Below are 14,166 nucleotides of genomic sequence, written 5' to 3'. Positions count from 1 at the left end.
TGTGCCTGGGGCTCCTCTGAGCCGTCTTTACCTCTTCCAATACATACTTTGAGGCATGAGCACCGAAGTGACCACGGACTTCAGGGCTCCCTGTCCCTCACCCCCGCCACAGCCACCTGCAAAGGAAAGAGACGCTTCCACCAAACCCGGGTGCAGCCAGCGCTCTGCGATGGGGAGGCTGCTGAAGGTGCCAGCTGTTTCTGTGTCACAGCGGAGCTATTTCTGTGTCACAGCTCAGGACATGATGCAGATGTGGCACTCAGCTCGGCTTGAGCTGCTGTCTGAGCTCTCACGCTTCAACCTGACTTAGAGCCTTGGCCCGTCTCCAGACCGGTAAGAAAGGAAACCTCACATTATTCCTCAACTGACACGTGCAGCAGGGACGGCAAACACTGAATAAATGGTAGTGGCTTTCCATATTCACAGGAGATTACGGACTGTCAGGAGGAAAATTGAGAAAACATTACTTCACGTGGGAATAAATAAATGCAGAAATAAATAAATGAACTCAGTTCCTCTCCTAGGCAAGGGGAGGACAGTACCTGAAGGCTCCGGCAGCAGGGCGACTCTAGAGTCTAACAAGCAACTGCTTAGTTAGCAGCAAATAAATTACTTAGGCTGAAATTTTTCAAAAGCAGCTTTTGATATTTGAGGCTCCATTGAGAGTCGTGATACCCTATTTCCAGAGCACGCTTTGGTGCTACCACTGCTTCCTTAAACCCACGTGTATTGTTATGACATCCTCCAAAATGAGAGTGCCTGATAATTAATGGTAACTCAATCAGAGGCAGACAAGCCCACATGTTTTGAGAATCAGCAAAGTACGCAGCAACCAATCCTTCCACCCCGCAGTTTTAAGCCCTGGGGAGACAGGTTAACTCCAGCCTTCCCCTGCTCCTCGCTCCCCGCGCTCACCCACCTGCCCGAGCAAAGCAAGCCGAGCCCCCAAGCACTTGTTCTGCTCACCAGGTTACTCTCCTGCTTTTTTAGCAAACTGGGACAGTTCCCTGTGCAACTGGCCAGCTCCAGAAGCAGCCTGAGGCAAGGGTTGGGAGCGCATGGCCAGGAGGAACAGGAGAGCTGGGAATTGGGCTTACGCTGTAACGTGAAGCAACAGCCTGAGCAGACACATTTCTGCCACTCCATGAGTAGGGATGGGGCACTGACTCTTTCACCTAAATATGTGGAGCATCAATTAGTGACAGAAATGGAAAGATGATCTTCAACATTTTTAAACTGCCGTGGTACACAATCCTCAGAAAAATGCAGAACCTCCTGGCCGAGTTTTCGTGTCTGTAAAAGGCAAAGTGCCTGCGGGCATCCAAAAAGAGTCGTCTTTCGGAGACGCAGACAGGTGTCCACCCTTGCCACATGTGTTGTGCCCCGTTTGCAGGAGCGCATCTCAGCAGCTGATGACGGCGAGGACGCAGGTTGGGGAACGTGAGAACAGGAATGCACAGGGGCCCATCAGGTGGGGAAGGGACAGCAACGCTTTATACTGTGCTAATGCAGCCTCATTTCAAGCCCCTGGTTAAGGGCTTGGATGCCAGACAATCTTCACACTCCCCATCAATGTGACAGCAGAGGAAACTGAAGCCTGATCCTGTTACGGGAATCGTCTCTTCCACTGACACCAGTAAAACTGCATTTTGTGGCATGGGAATTACAATCTGTTAGTCGTGATTAGGGCAAAAACTTTGTCAAGTGGGAAAGCCGGGAGCCGCGGCTCGGCACACTTACGCTTCTCGTTGGGCTGTGCCGTGTGGAAGAGCGTCAGTGGTCTCTCGCTGCAGGAGGGAGGCTTCGAGTCTGTGCTCTTCTTGCGAGATAACAGCAGCTGCGAGTTCGATGGCGGAGTCTCTGGCACCGTGTTAAATATCTGTTAAAAATAATAAACAAGTTGTTCTTTGGCATCACCCCTTCAAACAGAACAGCTGCCTACCTGCCTGGTCTGCACTGCTCTGCAGAGCAGTCGCAGAGCAGTGTCTAAGGAAGACATGTATTCAACAAGGCAACATTTTGGGTACAATTCCCTAAATTCCACATTCCCACCCTGTCTGCACTCCTTTTCTCTATTCTTCACCCAAGATGCATGTTGCAAGATGTGAAGAACCCCAATACTCTGGCACTCTGCTGAATTTTCGAGGGTGCATGGTGCCCCAGCAGACAATGGCGAGAGTGCCCCAGGCAAGACAAATCGGCATGTCCCCACGCACGCTTCCCCGCAGCGCGGCCCTCGGCGCCCTCGCACCCACTGGTGCCGACCAGCTTGGGAAAGTGTTCGCGACTTCAAGCCACAGCTGTCAGAAAACTGAGTAATCACATTTTTCTCAAGGGGACGGAATTTTAAAACTGCACGAACCTAAAGAGCAGCAGTTTTGTTTTCTGTTGATACTTGGTTATTTATTGTTTCTTTTCTGGAACCCCAGGCTCAGACAACAGCAGTGTTGCCTCAAGACCAGCTCTCTCAAGGTCTCCCTTCACTAGAGTATATTAGACACCATCCCTCAGTGCCTTTCCCTGCTCTACCTGCGCCTGCCGGACAGCTGACCGGCACTGCCAGGGGTTGCCAACAGGAAAACCGTATTTCAGAGGCAGCTCGCTGCCCGCCGCAGCGCCGGGGTGACTCCTCCGGAGCACACAGCCATCGTCGCTGGTCACCGGCAGCCCTTGCCTTGCAGAAAGCCATAAATGCCGCCTGCCAGCTAGCGGGAGCGGCTGCCAGCAGTTAATTGGTTTGTTTCATGTAACAACAACAAAATCCTCACACACATGCATAAACCCTCCACGCTGACTTCTACAAATAAGTGCCAAAGAGCCAAGATGTGTTAGCCAAAAATTTTAATGTCACATCTCTCCCCAAAAGCATGGAGAGACAGGTGTAAAGGGCAGTACTTACGGCCCTCAGAGAGGAACTAATGAACCATTCTCAATGAATCAAACACCTCATGGCTAAGGACATCGCTCCCCAACCTTTCTATTTGTAGGGACTCGCTGCCCAGGCTCAGGTTTGGCTTCCGAGCCCACAGACGGGGTGAGGCGCAGGAAGCAGCGATGAATCACTGTGCAAAGCTCCTGCGCGCACGGCAGGCCCCGGCCCCGGCACCGATCAAGTGAGCAGTTGAATCTGACTGTGCATAGTTGGGCACACTGTGAAACAGATGGATGGATTATGGAGTCCTACTGCAGCCCTTCCTGGAGAGCTCTGCTGAGCTCATTCACACATTCCTCCTGGGCTTATGGATTAGCGGAGGGAGAAGCAGCCCAAGCCACACTTTCTGCATGCAGCACTGCTCATTTTCACCCCGCGCGCGCCTGCCCGCAGCCATCCCCACCTCCAAAGCAGCTGTTTCCCAGGCTCCCCACAGCAGTTTGGGGGCCAGCAGCTCCCCGGCCCCTTGCATGGCTGCTGCACCCCGCTCCCCGCACCCTAACATTCCTCCCCGCACCCCAACATCCCTCTCAGCACCCCAACATCCCTCCCAGCACCCCAACAGCCCTCCCCAGCACAGGCGCGGGTGCTCAGGCCAGCTCGCAGGTCCTGGTTAGAAGGGCTATTTGTAGCGCATTGCTTACCATGCTAAAACATTACACAGCTGCACATGCTTCAGGTGCCTGTCCCTTCGCTCTATGTGCTAAATACAGCTTCTCTGGGGCAGGATCCTCAGGACGGGGTGAAATTGGTACCAGGGGCACCTTGCCTGCCCTGGGCTCTGTTCCCCATACCCAGCACAGCCACTGCCTGCTTTAACATGCTCTTGCTTTCAAATTGCTTTTCAATAGTAAATTCTACTTGGGAAATATAATGAAATATATAAATGAATCAAGATAAAAGTATTGATTTATGAATCACATTTTATGCAATGATTTCCCACGGCACACTTGAAAATAAACTTCCAGGTTTTCATTTCCTTTTTTGGTCTTTAATAAGAGAAGAGATATATGCTCTTAAATTATGAACTCAGTGACTAAAAGCAGCCTCACCTTATAAGGAGGTTACATTTTTAAATGCAGCTGGAACATCGTTATGAAACAATTTTACTAAAAAGCTTCAGCACCTGAGATCTCATACACTCCGACTTATCATAACCAACTTTGTATTTCAGTTAAAACGCCTAATCAGCCCAAATACCCACACTGCAGATGGCCTGCACTGCACCCTCATGCCGCACGCTCTCCGGCCACGCTGGCGGAGGCAGGGGACAGGCAGCCTGCACCCAGCAGCACACGCACCCCACCATCTCCTCCCGCCTGCCCTTCCCATCGCGGGCTCTGATGTGCTCGTGCTGCACTCGAGCCCTTGGGTTTACAGCCTGCACTTCAGGCACTGACACAACTGCAACTGTCAGGGCTCAGTAAATACGCTTGTGGCTATATTATAAACTTCTTTTATTAAGCCACAACCTCTTCCATGAGCGCCCTTCACCCCTCAAGCAGTGAGCTCCCCAGAGGAACACCCGCTGCCCCGGCGGCACGGCCGGCAGCCCACACTGCAGCAGGATGGAGAGCCGCGGCTCTGGCCAGCACGCCGCAGTGACAACAGCACGACACGGTCTCCCGATGAAGCAGAAACACCAGCGTTTCTCCAGGATGGTCTTCAACCACAAATCTCCTCGGTGTCCCAAGCCCGCTACGGCATCTCCACGGAGATAAAGCCGGAGAGGGGAGCAGAAGCAATGCAGAGGCAGGGCTATTAAAAGCCGCTCTCTCTACCACCTCTGAGCGGCACAAAGCACACAGGCTAAATTTAGCCGCTCACAATGGAGAAAAGTCAATTAACAGCTACATTTAAAAAAGCACGATGCTGATTTTGAAGGTCTAAGGAGAGACCCCAAGAACTGTAAGATAAATAGCTCACTGTAGATGTGACTTTGCCATTATTGTGTACCGAGAAACGGCACAGATCTTTTCAGCAGCAAAGGAAACCAGCACTGCTGGACCAGAACCTCCTACTCCATCTCCCTCAGCTCAGACATCGCTTGCACAAAACCCCCACTCTTCTTCACAGGAAAGTTTCTCAGGTTTGTTTCATTTTTCAATTTAACAAGAATAGCCGAGACGCTCCTCACTGCACAAACCTGTGTTATAGCTCTCCCAGTCACAGAGTCCAATTAACGGGGAGAGAGAGACAGTTTAATAGCTGGAGTAGGAGAGGAGCAGCCAGGATTCATAAATCACATTTACAGCCATACCTCGCGCGCTCGCTCAGCCTGATGCAAGCGGCAATTTCGCGGCTCCACATCGCCTTCTCCCCTGTCTGCAAAACCGCAACGACTCGGCGGCACCTCATCTCGGATGATTGTTAAAAGGCTGAATGAAACCTCTGAATGAAACACATCCAGGCGCTGCTACATCCTTTATCCTGCACCTCTTCCAGAGAGACGGACCCGTGGCCCCACCACCAGCGCTGAGGACCAGGGGTGTCTCCCCAGCACCGACGGCTGCTCTGTGCAAGGAGAGGGATGAGGCATGTGCGCTTTCCATGGGTTTCGGAGGAATTGCACCCCGCTGCCAGGCTGCCCGCGCTTGCACTGGAGGCACTGGTGGGGCCAGGGATGGTGCCCCCTCCGTCAGAGCCCTCCTTCCTTCCCCGCATCCCGGCATGCACTGGAGGATCTCCTCGTGCTTGGCATTAATTACCCCATTATGCCCATTTTATTACAAGGAAGGTGAAAACCAGAGGTTAGGTATCCTTCCCAAATCAGAGGGATGCGATGTAACGGCATACAAAGATCCATCCCCTGGTCTCTGCTCCGGCCAACAGCTTGGTGTAGTCCCATGCACCAATCTACATCTGGACTCACACAAGGAACTTGGAGAATAAGAAGCTGCTGCGATGTTCAAAATGCCAGTGGTACAAAGCCTTACGTGAGGAACGGCTAAAACCACTGCCACCAGCATTGCTAAACATTTCTGCTAATTACAGAAAAGAATAAAACGAAGACGAGGTGCTGAGGGCTTTGACTTTAGTATTAGTCCTTACCGTTTACTGAGGTTAGTGTTTGGGTCTGTGTAATTCCCTGCATAAACTAGTCTCCTATTTGTCATCAATACTGGCTGCATTAACATTTCACCTGGTCAATCCTTCATCTGGAGGGAACATCATCAAGACAGTAAATCGATCTCTTAATTTTGTAACATTTCAGAACAATGGCCTTTTCCAGAGAGCTATAAAAATTTAAGCTGTGGAAAAGAAAATGGATGGACAGCTGCAACTGTCAGATGTAATAATATTTCAGTATTACTTTTGGCTAGCTTTTAATTTTTAAATCAGAAATATGGTGTTAAATGGCAATCAGTTGAGTAACTAGGCATACAACACAGCATTCTTATCTTTTTTTGCACAGGAGGCACTCTTGGTTTGCCTGTCATGGCAACATCCAGACCCATAGGAGAAAAATCATTTTATCCATTTCATAGAATCATAAAATCATAGAATCATTAAGGTTGGAAAAGACCTCTAAGATCATCGAGTCCAACCATCAACCCAACACCACCACCCACTAAACCATGTCCCTAAGCGCCTCATCTACACGTCTTTTAAATACCTCCAGGGATGGGGACTCAACCACTTCCCTGGTTTAATTATATATAATCAGGATATATTTTATAACGCATTACCTTAATGTATCATATTCACAAACATACACAGAAAAGGCTGAGAATCACTAATGGATAAATCTTATTAAGTAGCAATTTGACATTTTGTTGGTTCCTTGGGTAGCGCTGAGCAGCCGAGAGCCGGGCATGTTGCTCCCACTTGGCTTTTTCAGGGCTCCTGTTTGCTGCATTGGAACATCTGGCAGGAAAATGGAGCCGTCATCCCCTCCTCCCTAAGCTCCGATCCTACTCTCATCCCAACACTATTCCACATTTCCAGAAGATCTGGTGTCAGTACAACCCATGGGAGATCACCCAAAGTGCAGCAGTTCCCAGTGGCAGCTGCCACCATAAAGACAAACGCAAGGGCTGTGATACCTTGATGCGCAGAGACCTTCTCGAGGAGAACATGTCTGAGAAGCTTTAAAAACCATCTCAGAGTTTATTGCTGTTATTGCAAGTATAACAAACAATTTGGATCCGAGACCTGGAAACCTGTTAAAACTCCAGAAACAATTTAACTTTTTGGATTACACACAAGGTTTAATGGTCTGTGTCGGATGCTCTGGCAACACAGAGCAAACCATAATTTACCAGTCATTCCAGGAACCTTCAGAAAGTCCCTGTTTTGCTGATTACGATTCCAAATTGCACATCGCTCCTGAGGCGCATCGGAACCATTGCACGCGCAGGGCACACATTAATCCGGAGGTACCACCGAAGGGAGCACAAGTTTATGTTAATCAGTGAAGACACTGGAAGATCAGCACCGTATCCTGAAGCATCCTTCTCTGATACTTTTATGGCTTCGGGATGAATGTTTTTCCCCAGGGATAATCTCAGGTGGAAGATGAGCCAAATCTCAGGTGGGGTGACTGCAAATGCAGGCAGGCGAGCAGGGAACGCTGACTAACCCTCCTGAAACCCTCTCCACTGCCCCGGCAATCAGATAAGCCTACTGAAGCGACTGTGTAAACAAGCTGCCAGCAGTTATTCAGACTACGGGATGTCATCACCAAGCTTGCTTTTTTATTTTTTGGTTACACAATGACAACAGTAATTTTGACGGGAGAGGTATTCCACTTACCTGGGGGAAATATAATGTAATACCAGACAGTTGCTGATTGCCAGGAACCATTCAAATCAATTACATTTTCCCTGCGAATGTACTTAATCATAAACAGTGTCTGTGAGTCACCAGTGTAAAACAATATAAAGCACCAGCAGTACAAGCGCAGGCAACTTGCATATTGCTAATCACCTACAGCAGCTCCTGTGGGGAACCTTCAGTGAGCTCAAATCAATTCAAATTAAGAAATACACTGAAACGAAACAGTCCTAAAGCAGGAGCTGGACCGGCACTAACACTGCATTTAAGAGATTTTCCTCTCCTGGAGTTACCTCTTCCTATCTCCCTCCTTCCCAGGACCTCTTCCCAAGAGCCCTGGAGAAATGGGGACACGGGTTCACAGGCGTTTCGCTCGCAGCATCCTTGTGGGAAGTGGCAGCCGCAGACGGCCACGGCCCCGTGAGCCCTGCGAGCCCCGCGAGGGCAGCTCAGCACCCTGCAACTTCAGCCCTCGCTGTACCAAGCGCCCCGGGCAGCAGGTACACCCACCCGCAGAATTAATGGGCGACGAATGTATGTAACCAACTTGCAGATTCACCCTTCTTCTGGTGCCATAAATTACTTCTAAGGAGGGGGAACGATCGAAGCACCAGGACACCCTGGGGTAGGAGCTGTAATTTGGCTGGTGAGCAGAGACGAGCCCTGCAGCCCACCCAGGCGCGATCACTGCAGAAATCTGTCATCGATTCCTCCACAGATGCCAGCTGACGGAGGGCTTGGCTGGCACAGCAAGAGACTCGGTTCAGGCAGAAAAAAAATCAATGTCTAAAGACATGTTTCTATAAGGGCCCGCGAGGGAAGGGCTCCATAAAGCACAGTGAGGGGGAGATAACACACGCTCGCAGCGGCGCCATGCTGCTTGTGACGCTGGCGGCACAGCCAAAGAGCTCATCACCACCGAGAGCCAGGGAGAGGTGGTAAATGCTTCTCTGTACCGACAGATTGATGACAGACAGACAGAGGTCACCATCGAAGGCCGACACGAGGATTTATGCCGGTTCCTCCACGCAGGACCAGGGCTGAGGGAGCTGGGCTTCGCCCATGACCTCAGGCTCATCACTGCTGCTCGCACGCCCCTCTGCACAGCAACTCGTAATTAAGCCATCATTGCCATTACATTCCGCACGGAGGAGAAGAAAATAGCTCCTCTGTCCTAAATAAATACCATGGCCTTTATGTGCCTGTGGAAGCAATTTTTCAAAGAACACATGAACCACAGACACTGTCTCCCCATCCCCGCTGACTGCGCTTTCGATGCCCCTTTGCAGCCCCAGGCAGACGTGCCCTGGGACTGCTGCCTGCACTGCACGTACCAGAGGCTCAGCCTTGCACCTTAACCTGCAAGAAACCTTTTATGTTCAAGACATCTACAAGCAAAACCCTGCACCGGAGCCGCGATGCCACCCTGCCACGGCAGCCCCAGCCTGGGGCAAGCCTGCCTCTACTTCTTTCTTTGCAGCCTGAAGGCACAAATTAGTTAATTCTTTCCAACCAAAACCAGGCGAACAAAAGATTGTCAATAGGGAACTGTTTGAATTTAGAAGAAAATGGCATTTTTTTAGCACTGCCGTTTGCATGCAGCCACCTCACACAGCCGCCTGGGAGGGACAGCCAGCGCCATGGCCCCACTAAACCGCCTCTGCTCCACTGACAGACAAGAACATCCTTACAGCCGACAAACACAAATGCATCATAATTTAGGAGATCAACGTTGTGGATAAAGCCAGTGCTTGAATAAACACCGATTTAGTCAGAAAAGCAGGAAGCCAGCCTAGGCCTTCATCTTGCACTAGTTTCTTTTAGTGCTCATCTCTCTTGAAACTAAGGGCAACTTCCTATTAAACAATGGAAAGGGGAAAGAAAGGGGGATTTCTGTAATGGAGACACGGACATGACAACTCACACTGAGCTGACCATAAAAAAGGCTGGTTACCAGCAGCGCTGGTTACACAACTACAGCCCGAAAAATCGTCAGTTTTGGAGCCTCTACGCCATAACCCGAGCCGTGTCAATCGCTGGTAGGAACGCCTGGGCAGCTCCCCTCCCAGGCACACCCCCACCGCCGGCAGCAAAGCCGCCTCCACCGGTGCCGCTGGCCACGGGGAGCAAGGGGGGCCCTGGGAGAGGGGGCTGCAGTTTGTAAAGAGAGACAAATTCGTTCTCATAAATTAATTGCACTGAAAGAAGCAAGTGAAGCCATTACCTTCTCATGGTTTTCTATTAAAATTTCAATCACGATGTTCTGAAATTTGATGTCCATAATGGCAGCAACTGTTTCCTCTTGAGGTCGAAGCAGTGTTGGCCCAAATACCACACCCAGATTAGCAACAGTCATCAGGTTCTGCTTGTGATTATTTGCAACTCTGGAAAAAAAAAAGAAAGAAAAAAAAAAGAAAAAAAGTAGGTGATAGAACTAATCCACACGGAAACCCCCTCCCTGCCTCACGGCTGGCACAAAGCTTACAATGCTGTTTACATTTTTTACGCTCCTGGTGAGCTTCTTGAAGGCTCAGCCATGTGGAAAAGTACAAATTTAACTATTGTGTTACTAGAGACCTTTCAGCCTTAGTGAATTGACTAATCCCATAAAACCTCAACGCTATGCTGGCCACTGAGTCTCATGTTGCAAACCACTCCCAGGAAAACATCTTGAATCATTAATGCTTAAAACCCTTCTAAAAACAAATTGTTGGACCTCTGACACATGCTGCTCTCCAACTGAATGAGTGACCTAATATGTTCCAAAATCCAATTCCTTCTCACCCATTTAAGCTTTTGCTTGCACCAGAGGTCAGCCCCATCCAGCCCAACCAAAACAGGCTGGAAGGAAAAGATTGGGCTTTACCCCCGCACCCACGTGCATGCACACGCGCCCTTCTCCGCCCCGCCGAGGAATCTGCCCGACATGGACACCTGCTCTCCCGGGGACCCAGACACTTGAGCCTTCCTCCCTGTCACCTCCATCTATTTTTATGTTCGCAAGTATTGCAGCCCAGCGGGAGCAGATCAGTTCAGCAAAGTGAAACAGCTCGCGCTGAGGACCTGGCACTAATGTGCATTTGGGGGGGTTACTTCGGAGTAGCTCCAGTCTGGCCCCTGGTCTTAGTGGTGCAAAGCATCAGCAGCCCTCCTGGGTCACGTCCTCTGCCCCGGCTCGGCCCCAGAGAGCCCCACTGCCGTGCACCAAGGGCACGCTGCAATGTGGGACGCAGCCCGGAGGTCCCCGGGCCGTGTCCAACTGCAAGTGCCGGGGGACCCAGGCGCTCGGCTGCTCCATGGCAAACACCTGGTTGAGGCATGGACCAACGTCACCGGGTACCGTGGACTCCAGCTGAGTCACGTGCTGGAGTCACACAACGACACGTAACACAACGGCACGTGCGTGGGTGACGCAACAAGGACTTGCGGTGGAAGCCCTACAGCCCCATCTCCGCGACTCTTTCTTGTGGTTTTCTCCTGACCTCTTCAACCAGGAAACTCGATGACTTCAGGCAGTGCAATCACACAATTTTAGCCTAAGGGGTTTTTTTAAGTGTCTTTTCCTTTACTCTTTCTCTCCTGTTTTCCCTGGAGAAATGCACTAGGCTAGCACAAAGTGAGGCTGAAACTCAGATCTTGCTGGATTGTCCCAAAAAGTTATTGCCGTGAGCTTTTATTACTGTCTCAGGGCCAAGACACCACAGCGCTCATTTTTGTGCATGCTTAGCTTATTTCAGCACAGTGTAAGCTAGGGCTGGCTTAAAAGAAAAGATGCTTTCCATCCTTTTTCATCCAAATCTCACTTGATCCAGCAAGGGACTCTTCGTTCCTCATCCCTATATGCGGCTCCTTAGGCAGCAGAAGAGGACCTCATCATTGAGGGATGCTCAGGGGCTCAGGACTGTTGGCTTAGCTCCCCAACAACAAGCAACTTCAGCTCTATTTTCCATCCAGGCAATAAGTCTCACCTCTGGTGTTTGTTATGTCCCTGGAGAATACACAGAGCTGTCACCTCCACCAAGTCTGGGCTTAGGTTACAACTTCAAAGGTGTGGAGGTCCTGGCCAAAGTCCCTTGGGAGCTTTGTGGGACCTCTCTCTTACCCATAACTTCCCCCACTGTCAGGAAGCTCTGAATATTTTATCACAAGTGTCTGAGAAATCTCCCGTGTCAGTAAACTGCAGCGCTGCGGGAGATGGGCTGCCCCAGAGAAAGGCTCCGGTTACGGAGACAAGAACCCGAGGAGGAAGGAGCCCCGCGCCAGCAGCGAGGCGATGCACTGCCCGGCGGGGCTGCTGCCATCCCGCCCTCCCCATCGCCTCCACCCAGCCCGGCTGAGTGTCCCCGTTCCCAGGCGGGTGCAGAGCCTCTCCCCGTCCTCACCGAAGGCAAGAGCTGGCCAAGCTGCACACACAGCAACACCGGCACCAGCCTGCCCCGACCGGCAGAGCTGGTAGGGTAGAAGCAAACTTTCTTTAGGGGATCACAACCTCGCGGAGTGGAGAGAAAGGCAGAAGTCGTCCAATAGGAAACAAATTCTTACTCAGGAAAAAACTTGCTTACTTACAGGAATAAACCTCCTACTTATATAGGGATTCAAACCTTTTCCCCCACTCCAACCCACCTCCTTATCAAGACATTTACAAATGCCAATGACATTTTTACATTGCAACACCACCTGTATTTCAGAAACACGTTCACATGCTCCTATTTGGATTTTGAAAAAAGCAGCTATAATTCAAATAGTTTTGAAAAGTACTAATAAAATAATAATTGCAATGATCTTCTGTGGTTAGTAAAACAATGTTCATTTATAAAAAAACAACTGAATTGATCTAAGTCTTACAAAATTAGGTCCCTCCATTTCTCATTACCGTTACCATGTAATACATCACTCTAATAAATTGCATTGTCATGGACTCATTATGGCTAGGCAGCTGTGCACAGCCCTGTTAATTATTTCAGACTAAACTGTTAATGGCTTCCCAACCAGGGCACGGTCCTGCAGCACCAGCCGCAGACCTGGCTCTGCCCTTTGCCCGAGGAGCGCCCACATGCCCAGACATGAGCGCTGGCCCTCGCCTCTGTCCCGCAGCCGGCACCAAATTTCTCTTCACCATGTTTGCTTTGAATTTGTAAAGTGTGGAAACAACTTTGCAACTGTGCAGGTCTGGTGGCACATGAACTTCTGATCTGTACCACGGGTACTTTTCCAGCAGTAGTCTTCACAATGCTCGGTTACCAAAGCTATGCTACAAAACATGATTCACCTTTCACATCCTTCAAATTCCATATCCATTATCCACATGATAATTTACTATAAATTATACCTTTTCATCATCCTTTGTACTACAAAATAATGCTGCAGTTTCTAAAGATGGGGTGTTCTCGTCCCAAAGTGTGCTTAATGTTGGTGCTTTTTGGCAGGCATTGTTAGTGCCATTCCTGAGCTGCCCTTTAGAAGGTTTCCAAGTATTTGCTGTATTTCCCTTTTAACCTGCTTTTTCTTTCTGCCCCCCGGTGCACTCTTAAAGCAATTGCACTAATATTAATTTAGATGGGTCCTTTTTCAGTTCTCTCTCCATCCACGCTTTGCAGAAATCACTTCCAGCACAAGCAGGAGGTGGGAAGCAACAACTAATGGAGAAACGTGCAGAGCAACCTCTTAACTTCTGCTTGGGGCTATCACTGACTTTTGGACTCCAGGCTGTTCCTCCTCCTCACAGCACATGATGGTTCCCATGTGTCTCCGGGATCAGCGGGAGATCAGCCCGGCAGCGTGGGACAGGCTGCGGAGCCCCTCGACCGGGGGAATATCTGCACTCTGCAATGCACCACCAGTGAGCAGCCCTGCAAAGAAACTGTTCCATAAAGATCTGACCCATTTGGTGCAATCCCAAGAGGCGTGTTGGCTACTGCAAGCACCCAGCCAAAGGAGCTGGAGACCGAGCTCTGCCACCCGAGGGGACACCCCGGGCCGGGAGCCGAGGGCTCCTGTGGGAGCGCTGTCCCTGCAACTGAACAGGCAGGTCGTGTTTCCTGGGGGTGTCCGTGGATGCCTGCTCACTTTACATTCACTTTCAGAAAAACAAAGGAGAATGGGAGCGGAGTAAATCCATGTTGTGTGTTTTTTGATCATGGGTTGGTCTACGCGACACCAGGCCTGCTGGTGACAGACGGGGTACACCTGTCTCAAAGGGGGAAAAGGATCTTTGCACAGGAGTTAGCAGGGCTTTCTTTGAAAGAGCTTTAAACTTAGATTTGAAGGGGGAAAGGGATAAAACCAGGCTCACTAGAGATAAGCCTGGGGGGGGCATGCCAATGTTTGAGGGACGGTGTGCTAGCGAGGTCCTTCGGTCTGCCCGTCTCAGTGGAGCTAGGGGATGGAGATCCATGCGGGAGCAAAGACGCAAGGGTTATGGATGTGTTAGAAACCACGGAAGCGCCTGAGAATGGTCA

General features: G+C 50.3%; 1 protein-coding gene across 1 annotated transcript in view; it reads right to left on the bottom strand.

Annotated features, from left to right (window-relative positions):
* Nucleotides 1-14,166, bottom strand: part of ARHGAP26 (Rho GTPase activating protein 26) — a 131,772-nt gene that overhangs the window by 38,301 nt on the left and 79,305 nt on the right. Inside the window, exons 17-18 of the mRNA XM_009285955.2 lie at nt 9,933-10,092; nt 1,741-1,879 (exon numbers count right to left, since the gene is read on the bottom strand). Coding sequence (XP_009284230.1) covers nt 1,741-1,879; nt 9,933-10,092 — 299 coding nt within the window. The remainder of the gene's footprint in view (nt 1-1,740; nt 1,880-9,932; nt 10,093-14,166) is intronic.

This window comes from Aptenodytes forsteri, unplaced genomic scaffold (assembly GCF_000699145.1).
Source record: "Aptenodytes forsteri isolate BGI_AS27 unplaced genomic scaffold, ASM69914v1 Scaffold54, whole genome shotgun sequence".
NCBI lineage: Eukaryota > Metazoa > Chordata > Aves > Sphenisciformes > Spheniscidae > Aptenodytes > Aptenodytes forsteri.
Note: the sequence above shows the minus strand (reverse complement) of the source record. Positions and strands in the feature narration are given on the sequence as shown.